The 23,416-nt window shown below is 56.7% G+C and overlaps 1 protein-coding gene across 2 annotated transcripts in view; it reads left to right on the forward strand.

Moving 5' to 3' along the window:
- Nucleotides 1-238: 238 nt before the first annotated feature.
- POC1A (POC1 centriolar protein A) overlaps nt 239-23,416 on the forward strand; it is a 73,053-nt gene continuing 49,875 nt past the window's right edge. Inside the window, exons 1-7 of one of the 2 annotated variants that reach the window (XM_057554991.1) lie at nt 239-552; nt 3,078-3,162; nt 4,163-4,334; nt 4,689-4,868; nt 6,252-6,359; nt 7,766-7,881; nt 15,580-15,713. In XM_057554991.1, the coding sequence (XP_057410974.1) occupies nt 331-552; nt 3,078-3,162; nt 4,163-4,334; nt 4,689-4,868; nt 6,252-6,359; nt 7,766-7,881; nt 15,580-15,713 (1,017 nt within the window). In that variant the 5' untranslated portion in view covers nt 239-330. The remainder of the gene's footprint in view (nt 553-3,077; nt 3,163-4,162; nt 4,335-4,688; nt 4,869-6,251; nt 6,360-7,765; nt 7,882-15,579; nt 15,714-23,416) is intronic. The other variant, XM_057554992.1, reaches the window with a different exon arrangement.

Genomic DNA, 23,416 nt, shown 5'->3' on the forward strand with positions numbered 1-23,416 from the left:
GCCACAATTAACAACCAAAAGTGAACGCTTTAAGGATCTCCACTTCCGGGATCCTTAAGGCGTTCACTTCGGGTTGTTAGTCACGGCCCCGCTCTCATGGCATCTTGGGAAATGTAGTCCCACTTTCCTCCAGACACAAGGATGAGGGCGTCTTGGAACTGCATTTCCCAGAAGGCTGTGCTCGCCGTCTCGTTAGCCGGGCTACGGGTCGGGGCGAACCTCTCATCCTGGGCTTTTTAATTTCTCAGGGGGAATGAGTGACGGTGGACAGAGGCCTTTGGCGGCGCCGTCTGTAGGCTGCCTGGCCTGGGGGCGCTGGACGCGGAGACCATGGAGCCGGCCATACAGCTCTCCTTCCAGTCGGGGGGCAAAAAGCCGAGGCGCCGCGTCTCCTTTAATCGCGGTGGGCGGGGCGAGGCGAAGCGACCCGCGTTGCTATTGGCGGCGGTTGGGGGCGCGGAAACTGAACGGGACGCAACTGCAGCCGCTGCTTCCTCCGGCTCCTCTGGCGCCTTGGGCGCCTCTGGCCCCGCCATGACCGCTCCCTACACGGTAAGTTCCTGCCAGCTGCGGCCGCCCGGGCTTTAGTCTCCCCGCCTAGTCGGACGGAGGGTTCCGGGCCGGTCTTCTCTGGCCCGAGTTTACCGTCTGTGCAGGGGGCGCTGAGTCGGGGCACCTGGTGAACGCCTCCTGCGAGCCAGGCTCTGTTCGGGCTACCGGGGCTAACAAACCAGCCTCTGCCCCCAGGATTTGCATCTTCCCCTAGCGGGGGAGACACTTGTATGGCCTGACTGGAGGTGTGACCTGGGGCCAGCGCCGGGCCTCTCTGGCTTCTGTCTCCTTATCCTGAGCAGTGGATGGCTGAATGGGGGTTTGTTGAGGGTGCACCCTGTTCCGACGTGTGGGAACAACAGGCCCCCAGGATGCCTGGGACGGCCCAGGCCTGCAGTGTGACCTGGGCCAGACTGCCGTCTCTGATGAGTCCCAGGTTCTTCCAGAGGCCAGAGGGGAGCACTCCAAAGCCCCTCTTTTTGAGAGGTTGTTTTGAACCTGAACCTGCCTGGTCCTCTGGCTGGGTTGAAAGTCAAGGACGCTGGGTGGTGGCCTGTTGGCTTCCTTGGGTGTCTGGGCATGTGAGCAGAGGGCCCAGACTAGGAACTAGGCCTTTTGATCTCTAATGGTGTTTCACCCCCCACCCCAATATATAAACCACCTTTGAGGGAGATGAGGAACCAACAAGCCTGTGGGATTGGAAGAGAGGGTATCGGGAGATTTCAGGCGTCCCCTGGTTAGGGGCGGATCTGAACTTGCCTCTAGAGGGTGTACTGTTTTACCCTTATTCTTCCAACAAGCTCAGGTGGAGCAGTTTCTGCTTAGTTCCCCGCCCTCCTCCTGCTGCCATTCCTTCTCTTGTTGAAAGGAGGACTCGGGCTGGTGTGTTGGGGGGTGGAGCTGGGCAAGGGGCCACGGGAGCCTTTGTTCTGGTTACAGCTCCCTGCAGCCCTTGTTCTGCCCCAAGGCCGTTTTTTCCTCAAGAGGAGGCTTTGCTGGGCTCCCTGGTGCCCCCAAAATGCTTCTTTGAGGTTTAAGATATTTGGGGTAGGGGGAGATGTCTGCACGGCTGGACTGTAACTCTCCAACATGAATTGCTGTTGGATGGAGAGAATCTCTGGAATATTATCTCCATGTCTTCCTAAGCTACTTCTTCTCTGATGTTGGGTGGAGTGGAGGTGGTCGTAAAGCCACTGGGGGCTTATTCAGGGCTGACCTTTGGGTTCACTGGCCGGTCCGCAGTGGGATTGAAGGTATGGGATCTGATTCCTGAGATGGGGGTGCTGAAAGTCCCCATTTTCTCTTCTTGGGTCTTTTGAAAAATAACTTTATTGAGATATTATTCACATACCATAAAATTCACCCTTTTGAAGTGTAAAATTTAGTGGTTTTTAGTACACTCACAATATTGTGCAACCATTACTGTCTATTTCCAGAACATTTTTGTCACCCCAAAGAGAAACCCATACCCATTAAGCAGTCGCTCCCCTTCCTGACTGCCCCCCCCTCCGCTGCCCCCGCCCAGTCCCTGTCAACCACTAATCTATTTTCTATCTTTATAGATCTGCCTATTCTGGACATTTCATATAAATGGAATCAGACAAAATGTGGCGTTTGGTGTCTGGCTTCTTTCACTTAGCATAATGTTTTCAAGGTTTATCTGTGTTGTAGCATGTGTCAGTAGTTCATTCCTTTTTATGACTGAATAATATTCTGTTGTATGGATATACCACATTTTGTTTATCCATTTATCTGTTGATGAACATTAAGGTTTGTCCACTTTTGGGCCATTATGAATAATCCTGCTATGAACATTTGTGTACAAGTTTTTGTGTGAAAATGCTTTCAACTCTTATGGGTATTTACCTACAATTGCTGGATCGTTTGATAACTCTGTGTTTAACTTTTTGCAGAACTACCAAATTGCTTTCTACAGTGACTGGTATTTGTTTTTATTTTTAAACATTGTTTTGTCTATTCTGGCTGTTCTACATTTTATGTGAATTTTAGGATGAGCTTGTCAATTTCTGCAAAAAAAAGGCATCTGAGATTTTGAAAGGAATTCTGTTCACTCTGTAGATCAATTTGAGGAGTATTTCATCTTAACAATATTAAGTTTTCCAAACTATGAACATGGGATGTCTTCCCATTTATCTAGGTCTTTCTATACTTCTTTCAGTGATGTTTTTTAGTTCTCATATGTCTTGCACTTCTTTTGTTAAGTTATTCCTAAGTATTTTGTTCTTTTTTATGTATCATAAATGGAATTGTTATCATACTTTTATTTTTCACATTGTTCATTGTTGGTGTACTTGATTTTTGTATATTGATTTTGTATCCTGTAAGCTTGCTGAGCTTGTTTATTAGTTCTTATAGATTTTTTAGTGATTCCTAAGGATTTTCTATATACAAGATCATGCCTTGAGCATTTTTAAATGCTGCTGGCTGTTATAGGAAGAGTCTTGCCCCTGGGGAAGCCCCTTCCTCCTCCAGCCTTCACATATTTGACCCTGGCTCTCCCTCAGGAGGACCCCTCGCTGGAGAGGCATTTTAAGGGCCACCGGGATGCAGTTACCTGTGTGGACTTCAGTCTCAACACGAAGCAGCTGGGTAAGAAGAGGCATCTTGTCCTAGGCACTAGGTTATGAGCTGAGAAGGTCGTGTTTCTACCCGGGAGGTGTGGCGTGGGGGGAGCAGGGCACAGCGAGGACCCAGGTGCTTTGTCTAGACCTACCTCCTGCTTCAGCCGGCCAGCTCTCTGGGCGCTAGGCTTTATGAGCTCCATTCTGCATGTGGAGTGTGAGGCTCAGAAAGGTTGGGGGCCTTGCTAAGGTCACACAGCCTTTGAGGTTAAGACCCGGTTCTGGGCTCTTCCCTGCACACCCCATCCACCTCTCAGGTCTGGCCTGCAGAATGAGCCCTAAACAGTGGCTTTTTCCTTGGGTCTTTATTGATTCTGTTGTCCACAGTACCATGGGCACACCTTCTTGTTGAAGACGCCCACCACTGAGAAGGATGGGGAGCAGAGCCGGGTGCTTCCCTCCCTCCATTGCCCTTATGCTGCAGCTGAGTGCTCACTCCTTGGCCACCTGTGGGTTCATACACAGCTGTCACGGCTGCAGCTTTCTTGTTTCTATGGACGAGGCTCCCCCTTCATCCAATGGTCAAGGTCCCCTGTCAGAAGCTGCTGGTCTCGTGATACACTGGAGATTAAGAGGAAACTGAAGTCATTTTTGGTCTGTTCTGGGGACCTCCACTAGGCTTCGGATGGGTCCTCTTAATGGTAAAAAGGCCACTGGGTTGAGCTGGCTCGCCAGTTTTGCGAGGACTTGCTCTCTCGAGCTGCAGAGTGTGTCTGTGGGGAGACCTGGGACCCTCGGTTACAGCCCAGGGCTGGTTGCTGTGTGGGCCTGCTGCCTGGAGTGGTGACAGGCCCTAGGCTCTCCGAACTCCTGCTCAGCAGTCACTGGAGGTGTGGCCTGTCCCCATGGGGAAGGCAGAGCTGGGCTGTCCCTGCTGCACGCACCCCATGCCCCGCCTGTCTCCAGCGTCCTGGTGGAGGCTCCGGGCCCGCTTGAGCCGAGCGTCATGGCATCCGCTCTCTCCTCAGCCAGTAGCTCCATGGACTCGTGCCTCATGGTGTGGCACATGAAGCCCCAGTCACGTGCCTACCGCTTTGCTGGCCACAAGGACACCGTCACCTGTGTGAACTTCTCCCCTTCGGGACACCTGCTTGCCTCGGGCTCCCGCGACAAGACTGTCCGCATCTGGGTACCCAACGTGTGAGTTAAAGACTTGGAGGGGCTTGTCTGAGTCTGGGCCCTAGTACTGGACTGGTCACAGTGGGACATCTGCCCCACTTCTGAGGAGGTACCATCAGAAGCTGGGGCTTCAGTCGGGGCCCTCCCCTCAGGGCCAATAGGGAGATTCTGGGCTGACCTCGGCCATCCTGGAAGGGATCCCACCTGATGCTGCTTACACGTGGGTGAGGCTCTGGCTTCCCTTTTTGGGGACTGGGGCACTCATGCCTGGATTGACTTTGGGAGGGTTCTGAGGGGTGGGGAGGGCTTCGATGTGCCCTTATGTTGCTGTTATGGGTTTATGGGTTTCCTGACTCTGCATACCCATCCCTGCAGCAAAGGCGAGTCAACCATGTTTCGTGCACACACGGCCACAGTGAGGAGCGTCCATTTCTGCAGCGATGGCCAGTCCTTCGTGACAGCCTCCGACGACAAGACAGTCAAGGTGTGGTCAACTCATCGCCAGAAATTCCTGTTCTCCCTGAGCCAGCACATCAACTGGGTCCGCTGTGCCAAGTGAGTAGTGTCCTACCTGGAGACTGCTGGAGGGACCCCGGGGGTTGGAGGGCACAGAGGAGTTGCCAGGTGCTAGCACCATGACCTTGGACAAGTTACTTAGCTACTCTTTATCTTCCTGAACCTCAACTTCCTTATGTGTGAAAAAGAACAATAATAGTTCTCACATTGTAAGTTGTCCAAGCTTCACTGAGCTAATGCATGACAAGTAAGTTAGTCCATTGTCAGCCACGACTGACCCCTGACGTCTGTGCTGATGCAGCCCAAGGTGAGTCATCGGGGCCACTTATTAGCAATAGCAACAACAACAAGAGAACGTCAGTACCACCACTAGAAATTTTCTTCTAACTCCTCATGGCAGTCCCGCAAGTAGGTGGCATTGTTGCCATTTTGCAGATGAAGAAACTGAGGCTCAGAATAGTGTAGTATCTTGCCGCGGGGCACATCGGGAGTAAGTGGCAGAGCTGGGGTTGGAAGCCGAGTGTCTGGCACTAAGGCTTGCCTACTTTTCTCTGAGAACGTTCTGCTCCTCAGAGGTTGATTTTGCTTCAGAGGTGCCAGATGGGGGCCCAGGCTTCTGAGAGGGGTTGGTCTGGAAGCCGGTTCTCCCTTTGGTGTGGGGGCCGGTGCTTTGGGGATGGGGGCCAGCTGATTCAAAGCACCTTTCAAAGTCTTAAGAATTGCAGACACAGCTGTGCCTGCTTCTAGCTTATTTTGTTCCTTTCAACAGAGATATCACATGTCGAATCTCTGTGCTCTGGAGGAAGAGGTTGGGGTGTCTGGGGACACTGGGAAACCATGGGAGTCAGAGGTTGGGGACTGTTGAGCTGTGTTCTTCTGGGGACCCCATGAAGTTACTTATTCTCCAGGGCCCTCATTCCTCTGTCCTGGGAGGTCCCTGATTGCTCTGAGAGGCCCTCACCATTGGACTCCTGAGAATAGGAGGGGCCCCGCCAGCAGACAAGTGTTGAACTCACACCAGGCCTTTGGTGGTGGGTCCCCAGAACCTCCACCCCTTTTTTGTTAGCAGGTTGGTTTTGCTGACCCATTCTCAGAGTTAGATGTGGATTCAGGGCACCTGGGAACAGGATAATGATGCCAAGTACTAGCAGTCAGCACGCATGTTTCCATGTGCAGTGCTGGGGGCCTCGTGTGTGACTCTATTGCCTACCTGCTTACCAGGAGGTAGGCACTCTTCTGACCCATCTTGCAGAGAGAAAGGCATTTGCCCAGGATCACTCAGGGTCAGAGCAGGGCATGTGGCCCAGGCGGGTTCCTGAGGTCAGGTGGTGGGCAGCTCAGGAAGGGTGACTGTGGAAGATGGTGTGTGGTGCCCATGATGTCTGTTGACTGGTGATGTGACTTGTGCCCCGCCTGGTTCAGGTTCTCCCCGGATGGGCGGCTCATCGTGTCCGCCAGTGATGACAAGACTGTCAAGCTGTGGGACAAGACCAGCCGGGAGTGTGTGCACTCGTACTGTGAGCACGGCGGGTGAGTCCCCAGATCCTGTCCTCCACCTGTAGGCGCTCGAGAAAAGCATAGACCTGGGCTCGAAGAGGCCCTAGTGGCCTCCGGTGGCGGCAGTTGGGGCCCACCGCCATGTCTCTGCTGCTCCCTGGCTCTGTATCTTTTCGCATGTGGGCGGAAGTTTCTGCCTCATCCCCATCCCCACGAACAGTAAAGAGTGCTTAACCTCAAGGCATGAAACTCTTTTTAAACATCTCTATTGGAGTATAATTGCTTTACAATGGTGTCTTAGTTCCTGCTTTATAACAAAGTGAGTCAGCTATACATATATCCCCATATCTCCTCCCTCTTGCGTCTCCCTCCCTCTCTATCCCACCCCTCTAGGTGGTCACAAAGCACCAAGCTGATCTCCCTGTGCTATGCAGCTGCTTCCCACTAGCTATCTATTTTACATTTGGTAGTGTATATATGTCAGTGCCACTCTCTCACTTCGTCCCAGCTTACCCTTCCCCCTCCCCGTGTCCTCAAGTCCATTCTCTACATCTGCGTCTTAGAGAAAAACAAATACCGTATGCTAACACATATATATGGAATATAAAAAAAAAAAAATTTTAAGGAAAAACCTAGGGGCAGGACAGGAATAAAGATAAAGATAAAGGCATGAAACTCTCGAGGCCTCTCTTTTCCCTTCACTTTCTAGTTCTCAAAATTGTGACACGTCTGTCTAAAGAAGTTGAACCCAGACCCCCAAAAGGATGTTCTCCTTGGTGATGACTTTATAAATGAAAGGCTAATCAGGTTCTTGTAGTGGATGGTGGCTGTTCATATTGTGCTGCATCACTGAGAGGGATGAACCTGCATTTGAGCAGGGACTAACCCAATCTGGGTTCCTAGATGAACCCCAGCGTCTGCCCCTTGTTCGGCTGGGAGCCCCAGGTAAGGGTCCCTCCTGAGGGCTGGCCACGATACCAGCCTGGGTGTCACATATGAGTATATTGAGGGCCCTTGGCTTGTCTTCTAGAAATAGGTGAGCCAGTGGCTCTGGGACCCTGCTGGCCCTTCATGTCTGGGCCTCAGTTGGCAGGGCCTGCCCTGCCTCCTGCTCTGGTAGGGGCACCAGCTCTAACTGAAAGCACCCGAGCAGCTGGCTGAACTTTGGTCTGAAGACCACTTTCTCTGCTCTCATTTAGAAGTTGGTGCTGAGACTTGCTCCCTGGTAAGTGCGCCTCAGGTCACTGCTAGCCGCTGTTCTCACCCTCTCCTTCTTGTTCTCCCTTGGCTGCCTGGTAAAGATACAGGGCAGTAGGGAGGTATTCTGGGCTGAGGGAAGAGTGTGAGCAGGTGTGTGGGGATGGGGATGTGCTGGATGTTTAGGGGTCTGTTCTGAGCCGGGGCAGACCTCCTACAGCATGCGGTGGCCCCCTTTCCAGCTTTGTCACCTACGTGGACTTCCACCCCAGCGGCACGTGCATCGCCGCCGCCGGCATGGACAACACGGTGAAGGTGTGGGACGTGCGGACTCACCGGCTCTTGCAGCACTATCAGCGTGAGTGTCCCCGAGCGGCCGTAGTGGGACTGTGCCATGCCGGGTGTCCGGCTCTTGGCTGCGGGGCTTAAATGGGCCTGAGGACAGCTGGGGCTAGCTTGGGGTTAGGGGGGAGTCCTGGGTCTGTTGGGATCTTCAGGGGTGGGTAGTCTATGGCGTGGCTGTCCTGGAACCTTGGCCCGGAGATACAGTGTGGTGCTAACTGGCATCCACCAGCCCTTTGGTGCCCACTTATGAGGTGGCAGAACCTCATGCACACTGCGGTCCAGATGGGGGCCCTCAGTGGGGCTCTGGCCAGGGCTCCTCTTGAGGGGCACTTCTCAGGGGCTGCCCATGCCACTCACCTCCCCCTGTAATGGAGGCTCTGTCCTCCAGGGCCACGGTGACAGCCCTGGAGGTGGTGAAGGAGACAGGTCTGTCAAAAGAGGTCAGTGTTGGTGGGACCTTGGCCACCTCTGGTTCCACGGTGTCCTCCACAGATGTGGAGCCACGAGCCATATGGAGGGTCGATTTGGTAGGGGGCCAGGCTTGGAAGCCAGCCCCGGTGCCGTGTCCCCTTATTTATATATATATTTAATTATAGCCCTTGGAAGGCAGGGCAGCGGGCTGTCGACGTGGGCTGGTATCGGGTTGCAGGAGGGAGGTGGGAGTGGGGGCAGACTTGGGTGAGCTTATGATGAGAGAGCTGAAGGTACTGGGATATGGAACTGGCCTCAGAGCAGGTATGACTGGGCAGAGTCCTAAGTCACCCCAGTTGTGGGGATGGGGCCCAGGGAAGGGAGCTGGTGAAGGGCCACAGGAGGAACTGGGAGTTGTGCAGGGGGCAGAATGGGTGGGCAGGCCTGAGGGCTCAGGGCTGAGACCAGGGAGAGTCAGAGCTGGCGTTGTTTGAAGAACTGTGGTTGTTGACTTGGGACTAAGTTTCAAGTCCATGGGCTCACTTCCAAAATTCACACCTGAAAATGGGAAGGACATATCTGGAGAAAGGTGTGGGACGTGGGGTTCAGAGCTCTCCCCTTAACACCCCCCACAAGCCCTTCCAATTCTCTGATGTTTGAGGCCAGGAATTTCTTGGGGTAACTGAGGGAACAGACCTTCCAAGAAGGGGGAGTGGATCCTGGTCTTGAAAAGCACATGGTGGAGGGTGGCTCTGCACCCAGCTTCAGCATTTTTAGCTGTGTGACTTTGGGCAGGTTACTTGACTTCTCTGGGCCCCCGGGACAATGATAAGGCCTGTTTCTTAGGTGGTGTTGGGAGGGTAGTGAGTTGGTCCATGACAAGAACTTACAGAGTGCCTCACACAAAACAGGAACCAGGCACCGTGTTAGTGACAATGACAGTGATGCTGAGTCTCAGTCAGGAGGTCTGGTCTCCCAGCAAGGTGGGCCCAGTTGGTCCAGGCTTGCAGTACTGTACATCACCACCAGGTGGCAGGGGCCAGCCACGAGAATGGTTCTTTCCTCAACAGGGAGCCCTGGGGTTTGTCACTGATGCTGTTTCAGACAGAGGCTTCCTGAACAGAGCCCCAGCGGGGTCTGCCCTCTACTTGGAGACCATGCCTCTCTCTCCTCTCCTTCAGGCTCAGAGGCCTTTCTCCTCCTGCTCTGGGCCAGGCCTGAGATGGAGACTGGGTACATCTGCATAGCTGACTGGGCGGAAGGTGGGAGGCGCAGAGGAATGCTAGGCAGGAAGGCCACCTCTGAGTGTGGGGTCAGGAGGGAGGACTTGGACAGGGAGAGACGGGAAGGGAGGTGATGAGGCAGAGCAGTAGTTAGGAGTACGGGCTCTGTTTCCTGTCTGTGAAGGGGTGGTGGTAGCCTGCTTTATGGGGTTAGTGAGGATCTGATGGGAGAATCCACATGAGGATTACAGTACACTACTGGGTACAATGGTTTGTACCACATAAATCTTGATACTGGTGAAGAGAATCTCCAGGTGACCCTGGGAGAGTCCAGGCCTCCCTCTGATGGATCAGGAACCTAGGTCTAGTGTTGGTGGGGTGCAGCAACAGGTACCTTCAGGGGAGGGCCTTGAATGCCATGCTCTAGCCCAGGGTCCCAAAGATGCAGCCTGGCTGGAAGTGCTGGGACAGGGGCGAAAGGGTGAGGGGCATCTGAGAGGACAGCAGTGCTGAGAGCCTGCTTGGGTAGGAAGCCATGTGCCTAGGTGACTGGTGGGTGGCCTGTCGTCAATGCCCAATGTCGGGTGAGGTCTGGACATCAGAGTGGGTCAGGGGTCAGGCCCAGGGGGTGGGTTTTGGAGACTGAATAGAGGCAGAAGGTGATGCTATGGGGTGGAGGGGCCAGCTGGGCCTAGGGATCTGGAGTGTGAGAAGGGCTGAGGCCACATCCTGCATCCCTGTGATTGAGGGGCTGTGGAAGAAAAAGGTCCACAGGCAGCCAGAGTGAGCAGGGGGAGCCCGCTTTTCCCGTGATGGAGGGCTGAGGAGAGCAGAGCCAGGGGACTGAAGGAAAGCAGGGTCTCCTAAAGAGGGCGGTCAGTGGGTGGCATGATGCAGAGCAGTTGAGAGTGGAGGATGCTGGGGAGAGATTCCTGGGGGAGCAGGCTTGGCAGTGGGTGGGGGTGGGAGATCAGTGACTGGCAGGGCCCAGGGGTGGGGGTGGACTCAGATAGCATCAGAGGTCAAGTCCTGAGGGGACCTGAGGTGCGTGAGGCTGACAGGCTCCACAGTGAGATTTCAGTCTGTTTTTGCTGCTGTCCTTTCCTCTTGTGATAGAGCCACTCAGCGAGCCTGCAGCCTCTTATTCCTAAGCCACCCCTAATAGAGACCAGAGGCTTCGGGGGGCCTGGAGTACCCCATAAATAACCCGGTTCCCTCTGCCCAATGCATGGCACACAGTGGGTATTCGCAAGGCAGCAGACTCATCCCACCACCTCTGGGCTCAGCCTCCAGGGCTCAAGGAGAGCCTGGCAGGTCTGAGCTCATTGGTTTGGGGGACAGCCCTCACCCTGTTTGCTGGGGAGGGACCTGGTCAGGTGTGCTCAGCAGCTCCCCTAGAGAGCTCCGTGGCAGAACCTTCTACCTGAGAGACCCTCCTAGCCCCTGAGTAGCAGCTGTCCCCCTACCCAGAAGAGGTGCCGGGGGATCTCTTGGGAAGCTGATTCCCCAAGTAGGGCTCCCAGCCCCCCGGTAGCAGGCACCTGAGCTGTTTTCTGTCCCTGACCCCTAGGACACCCAGGGGGAAGTGTTTAAGGACAGTGACATCCAGTGTCTTCCCTGATTGGGCTTTGGGCGCATAAGGCTGTTGGGCTCTTCTGAGAGAAATTGGTTCATGATACTGCAGATGTGTGGCCAGCAAGCCCAGCCAGCCTGTGGCCAGCCACCATGATCTTGCTCTGTGGAGGGCACTTCCGGTCCCATGTTGGGTTGTTGGAATCACTCTGGGCTACAGCAGGCAGCTGGCACCATTTGTCTCAGGCGAGGAGTTTCTTGCTCTGGCCTGTCACTGCAAGGAGCAGTTCTGATTTCCCCATTCAGCACGGAGTTGGTGGGGCACTGGAGCCCCGGGAGTGCCAGTCTCCACGGAGGTGGGTTAGGCTCCGTATGCTCGGAGCCACACTAAGACTGTTCAGACACCTGAGCAGCAGCTCTGTCCCCGATCCCTTAATGTGCTTTGCGGTTTCCAGGCACGTGTGGGTTCATTATCCAGGGACAGGCCTGAGTGGTCAACAGGGCAGGGCTACTCCCCATTTCACAGATGGGGTGTTTGAGGCTTGCCCAGGTCACGCAGCTGGGAAGCTATGGGTTCCTCACACCGTGTTGATTCTAGTCATTTACTTGCCCGAGGCCCCCGAGAGGGCTTGGCTTGGCTCTCTCCAGAAACTCCAGTTAGAAGCTCAGAGTCCCAGCTTCTCTGTCCACTGGTCCTTAGCACGTCCCTGGACCCCCTCCCTACTCCAGACACGGTCACGGAGGGTTTTAAAGCTTCTGTGCAACCAGCAGGGCAGGCCTGCACCCTTTTTGGTGTTCGGAGCCCGAAAGGGTTGATCAGGAGGCAGTGCACTGTCCCACCTGCTCTGGCCAACTCACCGGCTCTCGCCTGCTGTCCCTGAGCAGGTGTTCCTACGACATTCGCGAGGTGACTGTTCGGAGTGTCCTTAGCTGCTGGTGTCAGAGCACCTTCACTGTGTGAACCCACAGCCTCTTGTGAGCCCACGGCCACTGTGTCACCGGTAACGCCAGTTGAGCGTTGTGAGAGGCCACCCTGGCAGAGCGAGCCGAGCCCCTTGTGGTGGGCATGTGGTGGGGCTCGGCGCTGGCGTGGCCTGCCCCAGAAGGAGACCTCCTGCTTGGGCACCTGGGGTCTCTGTGGGCCCCATGGCCAGTTTGGAACCCATTGGGCAGTGGGCCAGATTTGCTGAGGGTTCTACAAGCAGAGCTGTGCAGGCAGCTTGTGGATAGCCAGGTCTCTCCTTAGGCCACCTGCTGCCTGCAGGCTGTGGCCCGTTCCCAGTACTTGGGGGCAGGGTCTGCAGTGGCCTCAGTCCCACCCTCCCTGGCATCCTGGTGACCTACAGAACATTGACGCTGGTACATCTCTGACCCTGAGTTGGAGTCCCTTCTTTGGGGTCGCGGTGGGGGAGGGGTGTAGCCCACATTGTGCCCAAATGGCAGCCTGCCATCAGCCGTCACCCATCTCTGCCATGGAGCTAGGCGGAGGGCCTGCAACTTTGGGCTTGGTGAAAAGTGGATTGTTTGTGTGCCGTCACTGCTCAGGGCTTCGTGACAGGAGGCTCACCCCATCGTGGGGCAGCCGGGCCTCCGTGGGAGACTGTCATGCAGGGCTGATTCTATGAGGCCTCCCTGGTACGGCCCCACCCTCGGCAGAGCCAGAGAGGCTGCTCCAGGCTGGTGGGGCTGGTGGGTGAGGCAGGAGAGCGAGTCGGGAAAGGTGGGGCTGGCACATTCCCAAAAGCCTGGCTTGCCAGGCTGAGCCCTGTTTTGGAGTAAATGGTTCCAGATATTTCTACCCCAGCCAAGAGGCCTTAGCTATTCTTGCCATTTATAGTGGAGCAGGGCCTCGGGCACCCTTCCCTGGGCCGGGTGAGGGGGTGGATGGCAGTTCCCTCCCTTGGGTGGGCTTGACCAGGTGGGAGAACCTGGCGTGGTAGCCACGCCCTGCCCCTGCCGCCCTGCTGGTGCTGGGCAAGCCCTGTGTTCCCTGAGCTCGCCTCCCCCGATCCACGCTGCTGCTGGCTCTCCCCTGCCAGCTTTGTCTCGGGGAGGGGCTGGGGGGCGTTCATGCCAGCACAGGCTGCCAGGGGGTGCAGAAGCAAGAATAGCGTGCCCTTCTCCAGGCTCAGCGAGGCAGATGCGCCAGGAGCAGCATCTAAGGAGGCCCAAGGGGAGATTGGGGCGTGGTGAGACAGAAGGAGGGCAGCTGCCTCTCAAAGCTGTCCTACTGTGGGCCGAGGGGTCAGGGGTGGGCGGGACTCCTCAGGGGGATCTCGCAGTGTTTGTGCCCCTCTCCCACCCCCACTCGCCGCGGGTGTGAACCAGCGTCCTGGCGAGCACAGCCAGCCCCTCAGGAGCTCACACTGGTTCGCAGCCTATAGAAGCACAGCCTGAAGTGCCTGCAGAGCCTGGGTCTCCTTCTCCCCAGGCGTGACACACTCGTTTGGGGGGAGGGAAGGATTCACTTTTTATCATTTGCTCAGTTGTATAATCATAGTGACTATATTCTAACGCTGAAAAAATATTTTCTGGAAGTATGTAGAGTAATAATTAGAAGTCCCCCTGTTCCTGTCCTCCCCAGAGAGCACCCCTGCTCTGTGTCTGGAGCTTCTGTCCACACCTTCCTCTGGGTCTGCACACGTGGGTGTGCCCCCCACATGTGGGGAGTCACGGGCACACCCTGTGTGCCACTAACGTTCTTTCTGCTGCTGCTTGTGGCCGGTGCCTGTTCGGTTCTGCTGGGGTCGGCTCTGGCTTTTTTCCTCTTCTCTCCATGCCCCCATTTCTGGTAAACACTGAGGGTGCCACCCCCTGCCTCATCGCCCTGAGTGTGGGAGAGCGTCTGGCCGTGGGGCTCTGGACTCCGCCTCCAGGAGCTGGCTCTGGAGACCCCATCAGCCCCACTCCAGGCCGTCTCTTGGAGTTCCTGGTGCTGAGAGAGTGTTTAGACCTAAAGATCGTGTTATGTAAAGCCCTGGTATCTCCCCTAAGTGTGCTTGGGAACGTGAATCCACACTCCCCGGCACGTCTGCACATCGGCTGGCCTGGTGTCTGAGGGGCTCCGTGCACCTCCGTCGGCTCTACTGAGGGCCGTTTCATGGTGGGTGTGTTTACTGGTCCAGCAGTGTTTCCTGCAGTCTCACGGTGCCAGGATGAGGGGTTGGTTTTAGAATTTGCCTTTATGTTTGTGGCAGTTCTGACTTGGCGGGGTCATGGTTATCCTAGCCCCTCTGGTTTCACTCACGAGGCCTGTGGTAATGGGTACGAAGGCACCTGGGTCTTCCTCAGCAGCTACTCTAAGCTGTGATATGGCTGGTCCACACGTTGATGTCCCCATGTGGCCTGCCTGGGTCCAGTTCACCTACTCACCAACTGCTTTTCGAGTCCTGCTCAGTGTCAGGCACTGAGCCAGGAGCCAAGGACCCAACAAAGCCCCCTGCCTGATGGAGCACATGGTCTCATGGGGGACCCAGCTGGGAACCAAATAGCTGCACATAAATGTAAAAACCCTGCTGTGAAGAGACTCACGGTGCTTCAGGAGGGACCAAACAAGGGGGTGGCCCTGATGGCGAGGTCAGGGGAGGCTTCCCTGAGGAGGTGACTCTGAGCAGTGAGTGAGCTGCAGGGTCTGGGGAAGAGGCAGGCAAGAGTCTTCCCGGCCCAGGGGGAACAAGGGGTGGGAAGGTCCCACAGCTAGGGAGCTGACAGGGCTGGTGTGGCCAGATCTTGGAGAGCGAGGGACACCAGTGTGGATGGTGGGGCTTGGGCTGGAGCAGTGGGGAAGAATCGTGGATGGGCTTGAGCTGTCAAGTGAGTTAAATGGCAGGACCTGGAGTAGCATGGGATGCCTGGGGTAGCGGAGAGGGACATCAGGGCTCACTCTGTACAGAGGCCTCACAGGCTTCACCTGGCAGCATGCCTACAGCACCCTAACTTGTAGGTGCTGTGCCACAGAAGGAGAAACGGGCTCAGTGTGTCAAGATGCTCGCTCAGGGTCCCAGGGCGGGCCAGTCAGGAGGCTGGGGTTGGAACCCGGGCCTGACTGGCTCCTGAGAGCGTGTCTTAAGCTGTTTTCTTGCCCACTCCCATGCCCATCCTTTCCCCCAGGGCAGGGGCATCATATTGGCATTTGCAGGGGTTTTCTTTTCCATTTGGTTTCCCTGAAGTAGCAGCATGTGAGACAGATTGAGCGTTATGTTTGAGCACTCTGTACAGCTCTAGCTTGACTGCTTGGTGAGGAGGGAGAGGTGGAGGAATGGCTTGATCCCTCTGGCCTTGCCGCACGTGCTCCCGCCTGCCCTGCGTCTCCCGCTGCCTGCCCTCATCTCTGGATGAGTCTCCTCCTGTCCTTTGTTTGTGCTGCCCTCCTGGGAAGTCCTTCTGGGGCTCTTCATAGCAACTCTGGGCAATGGCCTCCCCAGCCCAGACCTGTGCCGAGTCTTCTGGCCCGTCTTCTGACTTTGTGGGCCTCCCAGCCCATCTGAGTGACATCCTTCCTCCAGTGCACAGTGCGGCGGTGAACGCCCTCTCCTTCCACCCGTCGGGAAACTACTTGGTCACGGCCTCCAGCGACTCAACCCTGAAGATCCTGGACCTCATGGAGGGCCGGCTGCTCTACACGCTCCATGGACATCAGGTGAGGGCGTCAGCCTGGGCTGAGTGGCATGGAGTGGGGTGGAGGTGCTGCCTTGAGGTGGCCCTTCCCTTGGAGCCCGATGGAGGGGTTCTGTGATCCCCTTGCAGCCTGCACGCTGAGGTGAGGTGCAGAAGCAGGTTTCCCACCCACAAGACCTGTGACCTCTGGCAGAAGTGCTGGGCCTGGTGCTGCAGCTGAGAAGGGAGTACAGGGGTTCAGTTGGGTGGGGGGTCGGAACGGAGGCCTCTGGACATGGTTGACAGACTTTTCCCAGGGGCTGAATGGAATCTGTCCCCAATGACCTCAGGCATCACTTGGTCCAGCAGTTGAGTAGAGCCCTGGAACTCATGCCCTGAATTGCCATCAGGCCTCCTGGGGCCCTCTGGAGGCAGAAACAACAGGTGTCTTGCAGAGGCGGGTGTGAAGGAGGGAAATCTTACCGCACATTCATTGGGGAATTCCTAGAATTGAAACGAGGGAGAGAGGCCTTCTCTCTGAGCGTCTTTCACCAACACATCCGGTGCCCTGGCCCCCTATGTGGGCAGTAGCTGGGCACGGGCCCCAGTGGGCGGTGGGCTGCTTGCAGTTCTCCCCTGCAGCCGGCCTGGGTGCGGCTGAGCTGTCTCCTGCTGAGCAGAGCGGTCATCAGAGTGTCTCCTGCTGGGACGTGGTCGCCACATCCAAGTGGGGCACGGGTGCAGAGACCAGAGCATTTCAGTTTGTCCACTTCTCCACCCATGATCAGGGGCAGACGGGACGGAGAGTGGGGACAGGCTCTTGAGGGCTGAGGGAGGCCCTGGGCTGCTCATGTCTCTTGGGCCAGCAGCTAGGTGTGAGGCGTCTAACCCAGCGCTCTCTGGATCCCACTGCCATCTGAGTCAGAGCACAAGGGGCCTTGGCCATGGCTTGGAGTGGGGGCATGGGCCTTTTCTTCTGTTTCCTTGGGACCTGGAGGCCACTTGCCCTCAGCCCATGGTGACCCCTGGTCCTCTCTGTCAGAGAAATGTCTGGTGTGCAGGACCAGCGGGCCTGTTCCCCTGGTGTCGACACATCTAGGTGTCACGTATGGCCACTGGGCTGGCGTGATCGCTGCTCCTGTTGTCAGCCTGTGGGGGAGCCACCTTTGTTAGCCCTTTGGCAAGTAGTTACTTAGATTCACACGTAACCAGTTTCGGATCTTATAACCAGGAGGGCATTTGAAAACCACATGAACGCTGCTACCTCTCCTGCTCCCACGAAAATGAAGGAAAAGCAATGCACAGAAACACCGTGCAGGCAGGTGCATACCAAGTGATCACCGAGCACTTTCTCCTTTCTTGTGGACGTTCTTTAGACAGCTGATTCACCTCTCAGCCTGAGAAGCCTTGAATGCGGCATCTAAAAGGCTCTTCCTGTGTTCGGGCCCAGCATCAGCACATATGGGAAACCTGTGGACATTGTTCTCCTGGAGAAGTGAGACAGGGGCCAAGAGAAACCGCGCAGTTGCTTATCTGCTGTTGAACCTGGAAATGTGGGAGACAGGCTGAGGGACAGCGGTGGTTTGGGGGTGTGGAGAACGGGAAATGGCTTTAGAAATCAATTCTTCCTCAGGGCACCAAACTCGCAGTGCCCAGAGGAAGGGGGAGGAAGGAGAAGCAAGCTCACCTCTGTTCATCTTGCCGTCCGTTTGTCCATTCGTCATCCGCTTCCCAGCTCACCGGGCTGGGCACCAGGGGTATGAAATGGATGTCGTGGTCCCACCCACTGGGGCTCGTGGCCTGGGAAGCAGGGGACTCTCTGGGGACATCAGAGCCGAGGTGGCATGAGATGTGTTAGGAAACCAGGAGAGGCAGGTTGAGTCTTGGGTGGTACTTGGAGGGTTGGGTGAAGCAGGGTAGGCTTCTCCCCGCTCAGATGAAAGTGGGAGTCGGAGTGTGAGGCTCACATTTGTTTCTGTTCCAACCCCCCAAAGTCCCTATCAAGTACAGAAACTTAGCATTGGTGTGCCATGGGTCTTAGGGGCTCTTCTTCCTGGAGTACCCATAACACAGCCCCACTGTGGGGCGCAGGGTGTGGGAGCCCCAGGGCCTGGCTTCCTCGGGGTTCCGCAGACCGATTCTGGGAGGAAGGAGCTGGCCAGAGCCCCGCGCTAGCTTTAACCCCTCTCCTCTTTCTGGAGAGCTGATCTCTCCCTTTCTCCTCTTCCTCCTCCTCAAGACCTGTGGTGAGACCACTGTGCACTCACCGGTGGCAGCTCAGTGCTGGGTTCTCCAGCGGGCCACGTGGGCAGACCTGGCCCACTTCCTTTGCCCTCTCTGCCTCCAGGGTGCTTTCTTTTGGGCAAAGACTCTTGAAGAGTCTGGTCTCTGGGCTGATGTCGGAGGGCAAGTACGTGGTGTGTGTGTGTGAGGGGGGCTGCAAAACCTAGCCCCCCCTCTGTGCCCCAGTCTGCCAGGGTTTGCTGTGGCTCCTTGTTGGCTCTGACTCTGCCCCTGGGCTTGGGGCGATTCAAAGTCAGCTAAGGGTGGCTTCCTAAGGAAGGAGAGTGCGGTTGAGCAGCCTTGATTCGGGCAGTTGTTAAAAGCAGTCCGCCAGCTGGACCAGATACCTAGTGTGGGCGGACATCTGGGCCGGGAGCGGGAGCGGCTTTGCTCTCCCCGAGGGGACAAATCTGTGGAATTGGGCCTGTGTTGTCACTGGGAGCCAATGTGCTCCGAAAATGTCCCTGACCTGTGAGGGTTTGTGACATGCTGTCGGGCCAGAGCGGCTCAGCTCCAGGAAGAAGTTCTTTGACACCCCTTTGGAGGATGTATTGACTCCTTTGGAGGATGTATTGCCCCTGCCAAGCCCCAGGGAGAGGGCCTGCACCACGGGCTGAGGAGTGGGCTGAAGCCCGCCCAGATGCTCTGTGCAGTGTCTGGTCCTCTCAGGCTCCCCCGCTCGTGAAGTCCCCTCCCTGTCCCGTCCTTCCAGGAGGATGCACAGCTGCACTCCTTGGTGACTTGAGCGTCCACATTCTGTTCCAGGAGGTAGTGAGGGCCTCACCAAGCACAGCTGTCACCAACCACGTCCAGAAGCCTGTGGCGCCCACAGCTCCCAAGTGGTCCCAGATGCCCAGGGATTCTGTCCCCCAGATGAGAAGGCAGATTTGAAAGCACCTTTGAGTCCTGGTGGGGGAACCGAGGTCCAGAGAATGATCTGGACTTGTAGGGGGTCTCATGCAGCTTAGGGTTGTCGACCTGGAACGAGTACCCACATCTGCAGTTTCCACCACACCCATTGACCTCATATGTATGGCTTTTAGAAGTTGTGATCTCACTCTTGTTTTCAGATCACTGGTCTGTGTAGGAGGCCAGCGGGCCTCATGGCTTCTTGTGTTCCAGCCTTGCTGCTAGGTGATGGTGTTCTGGTCCAGCAGGAGAGGGATCCCCAGAAAGCTTTGGTTTGGACTTGGAGGACCTCCTTGTGACCACCCTCAGGCATAGCCCCAAGGGAGCCGTAGAGGGAGGGCTATTGAGTTGTTCTGCCACGTGGAGCAGCCGCCCCTTCAGGCCTCCAGATCCACACTTATGAGAAGGGACAGTGCAGGCCGGGGGTCAGGGGCCAGCCGAGAGGAGCCTGCCACAGGGAGCTGGTGCTGCGGGGAGCCAGACCTTGAGCAGGAGAGGGGGCTCTGCGTGTGGCAGGGAAGTGTCTCCGTGTCCTGTGAGAGGGCCGGCCTGAGCCAGCCCCACTGGAGGAAAAGTGAGGAAGGGTCAGGGGAGGCCATGCTGTTGGGTAGAAGCTCTCTTGCCTGAGTTGAGGCCAAAAGTCTCTTATTGTTTCCTAAAGGCATAGGGGCACCAGGACAGGCACATGCCAAGTGCAAAGCTAAGATCAGGATCACCCAGTGTGGCCTGGGTCTCCTGGGCTGGGCCCATGTGCTGGCACTGAGGACAGCTTGTGCCCCCAGGAGTCTGACCAGGCTGGCAGTTTGGTGGTTCTCTGGCGTGCAAGTGATTGGTCACACTTCCATCGGCCCATGTGAGGCCGGCTTACCTGTGGGGCTGGGGATGGACATGTTACAAGTTTATTGTGAGCCTGAAGGATTCTGGTGCTTCTCCCCTGCAGTCCTGGCTTTGGGTGAGCCACAAAGGGCCATTCAGGGGGTGTGGCTGGTGACTGAGCGAGGCTCCTGCCCCGTGGGAGCTTGACACCACATGTGCTGCACCCCAGAAACAGCTCCCTGGCTGCAGCTGGGGCTCGTGTGGCTCTTCAGAGGCTTCCACGGGGTGGATGTCCCCAGGTGATTTGGGGAGCAGGCCAGAGAGCTGGGCAGGCCCTTTGCTGGCTCCAACCCCACACGGGCCCTGGCCCCTCACCGCCCTGCTGCCCCTGCTGCGCAGGGGCAGCAGGTTTCCAAACTCAAGCCGAGCAGACACTGACGCCTTTGCCAGGGCAGGGGGGTGGGACAGACTGAGGAGCCTGTTGCGGCTGAGAGGTTGGGTAGCCCTCGGCTTCCAGACAAATCTGCCCATCTGGGTGGAGAGTGGACAGAGCAGGGAGGCACTGCCAGCCTGGATATGGGGCACTGTCCTCCTTCCTCCGCCATGGGGACACCGGAGTGATTTCTCTCTCAGTGATTGGGTTGGAAAAGAGCCTGCACCGGTCACCTTTGCCAGCTGCTTTGACTGAGACCAAGTGCTGGATACGTTCGGTTGGGGAGGGTTCGCAGCCTTGTCTGATGCCCAGCTTTCTAAGGAAACACCCCAACATTTCCAGGGACGAACAGCTTGTACCCACCTGTTTCTGGTTTAGAAAAATGATGGACACTCTCCTATCTTGTTCAGCCAGAAAAGCCTGAGCCTTGGGGGGCCACAAATGGGAGGAAAGGGTTTGGACGTTGGGGTCAAACCATTCTGGCTCCACCTCTTAACCTGTGACAGTGGGCAAGACCTTGACTTTGCCAAGCCTTTCCTCCTTTGTAAGAACGATGCCCATATCTGTCATATTGGGAGAGGACACGTCCTCACGGCTGCCAGTCCCTGTCCTGCGCAGCTCTTGGAAAATGACCCCATGCTGTTCTAGATGAGAGCTCTTTAAAAGGCTGTTTAAAGTTTCTGTTATGGGCATGGTCCTGGCACCATGGATGGGTAATGTTTGTTAGGAAACTGAGTACATATTAGGGGGCTCTGATGACTTAACGCCCACTGATGGGCACAGGGCCATAGCCGTCGGCCCCTCCCCCTCTGGGATGGGGCTCACCCATTTCCCCTCCTCCCACTCACCCACAGAGTCTCTGCAGGGTTTATCTGGCTTCTTATTTTGTTTAGGGTTGTTCTCGTCTGCCCCAGAACATCCTCTTGCTCTGGCTTCTCTCTTGTCACACAACTCCTAAAATCCGTCCCACAATGGGTGGGCTGTAGTGATTCCCCGACAGCTTGTCCCCACCAGCTGTCCTGAGTGGGTTCGGCCTGCTGCTGCCTTGGTCTACAGGTCTGCTTCCGTTGCCCTTCATTAGTCCCGCCCATCGGGTCTTTTCCAGGGCCTGACTCCTGGAGGACAGGCCGGGTATCTGATGACACTGGGCTGGGTAGGGGTGCCAGCGCCCTCTCTGAGGCTCTGGGAAGTCTTGCTGTGGGGATCCGCCACGACCGGGACAGTGAAGCAGGAGGAAAGGGAGACCCTGCTTCTCGCTGGATCCTGTACAGACTTAGGGGTGTCAGCTGCACGGGAGCCTCCTCACCCCGCTCACCCCTCACTTTGCCGCAGGGAAGACCAGGAGAGGGGAGGGCTTTCCCACCAAAGGCAGCTGTCTTTCAAAGCCTTGTGCCCTGAGCAAGGCCCCCATAGTTTTGTGTGGCAAATGTGGGGGCATCGTGCTAGAAATACAGATTTATTTTTCTGTATTTTCCGAAACGTAATCTCGAGACATGCTCATTTGGTTTTAGTCCCCAGAGCTATTTGGGAGAGGAGGGTAGGCGGGGCGTGGGTGGGGCGTTAAATCTGGTGTTTGCGGCTGTGCAGTTGACGTTCGTGTCTCTGTGGAGTGACTGAACCGCACAGGGACCAGCGGGCACGTGGTTCCCCGAACCTCAGCTGGCCCACGGTGGAGCGAGCACCCATCACCCAGGGCCCAGATCCCCAAACCTGGGGCAGCTGTGTGAGGGGCTGTGCTCGGTTGTCGAGAAATCACAGGCTCAGAGCATGGGGTCGGCCGATGCTACTGGCAGCTTGTGCTGCGCCGGGGGCTGGGGCTGGGGCTGGGGAAGTGGCAACAAGGGGGACTCACCCTCTAGGAGGAGAGACAGCAGGGGGACAGAGCGGCCTGGGCATGTGGGCCGCCCCTGGCTGCCCCGGGAGGAAGGACGCTCTCAGAATGGGCCCCTCCCACCTCGTTTCTCTGCGCCCTGTGGCCCTTGTGTAGTTGTTCATTTTGGAGACTCGCTTTGCTGCTTGAGAGGCTTAGATCTGCCTTGGATGGTTGGGCAGCTCCCGGGAGAAGTGAGGGGACATTAAGAGGGAGAGGAGCTCACTTACTCCAACTGAAGTAACCAAGAGCTCAGCCTGACCCCCTGTCCCCTGCCGGCAGCCCAGAGTTGAGGGCTGGGAACAGGTGTCCTTGGCCAAGGTCAGGAGCAGCCTAGGTGGCCGCTCCTTGTCCGCGGGGCCCCACGAAGGGACATAAGCACCAGCCCACGACAGGTCTAGCGAGTGAGTGCCGAGCCTCCCTCGCGGGGATTTGTGGAAGAATCGTCCTGGTGGACTGGGTTGCGGTGTCTTTGCCTGAGCGCGGGGGTCAGAGTCCAGAGCACCCACTCCAGAGGCCTCCTTGGTCTCCGTGTATCTGTTTGATGGCCGCTCTTATTTTACCTCTGACATGGGGCATGTGGTGTGACGTTGCTTTTTGTTCGCTGGCAGCCAGTGAAAAACATCAAAACCCTTGCATGGTGGGGGTGGGGGTACCTGGCTGAGCCTTTGCCCCTGTAGCTGTTGTGGCCACAGCGGTCAAAGTTCAGGTGTGCAGGGACTCAGGGAGTCAGGCCGGAGGGGGTGAGGCCAGCGGAGAGGTCTGGACAAACTGCAGGGGCTGTGGAGTGAGAGTCGTCAGGAGCTGTGGGATCTAAACACCATGGCATCCTTTGTTTTGCCTTTTTTCCCCCCCTTCATTGACGCCTTGCTGTTGGAGAGTGAAGGAACCAGCCAGTATGGGTCCCTTGGGTCTGGAGGTTGGCAAGGCAGAGGCGGTGTATGGTGAAATGACTGGGTGTGAGTCCAGCTGAGCTCGAGGGCCACGTGCAGCTGGGTCAGGGGGGAGAGAGAGGTGGGGGACCGGGCTGCATCCAGTGCTCACGATGATCATCTCACAAAGGGCTCCAACTGGCCAGATCCAGAGAGGGAGGGAGGAAGGATCCGGTTGAGGCTAGGCAGCGTCCCTGCCAGTGGACCTGGCCTGGAGCCAGATGGGGACCAGGACCTCAGGCAGGTGGGCACCCCTGGCGATCAGGGACAGGTCAGACCCACGCTGCCGAGGGCCCAGCTGAGAGCTGCTGCTCAGAGTCCCGCTCAGGAAGCGCTGCAGAGGCCCCGGGCCTTGCCTGTGGGAAGAAACAACTTGGCCGCATGCCTGACCCTAGCCGGTGAACGAATGCATCAAGAGTGACTAATTGACTGAAAGGAATCAGCCACTGTGAAGGCGGGACAGTCTCAGAGAACACTCCTGATCACAACTGATCCCTGCCGGT

This window comes from Balaenoptera acutorostrata, chromosome 10 (assembly GCF_949987535.1).
Source record: "Balaenoptera acutorostrata chromosome 10, mBalAcu1.1, whole genome shotgun sequence".
NCBI lineage: Eukaryota > Metazoa > Chordata > Mammalia > Artiodactyla > Balaenopteridae > Balaenoptera > Balaenoptera acutorostrata.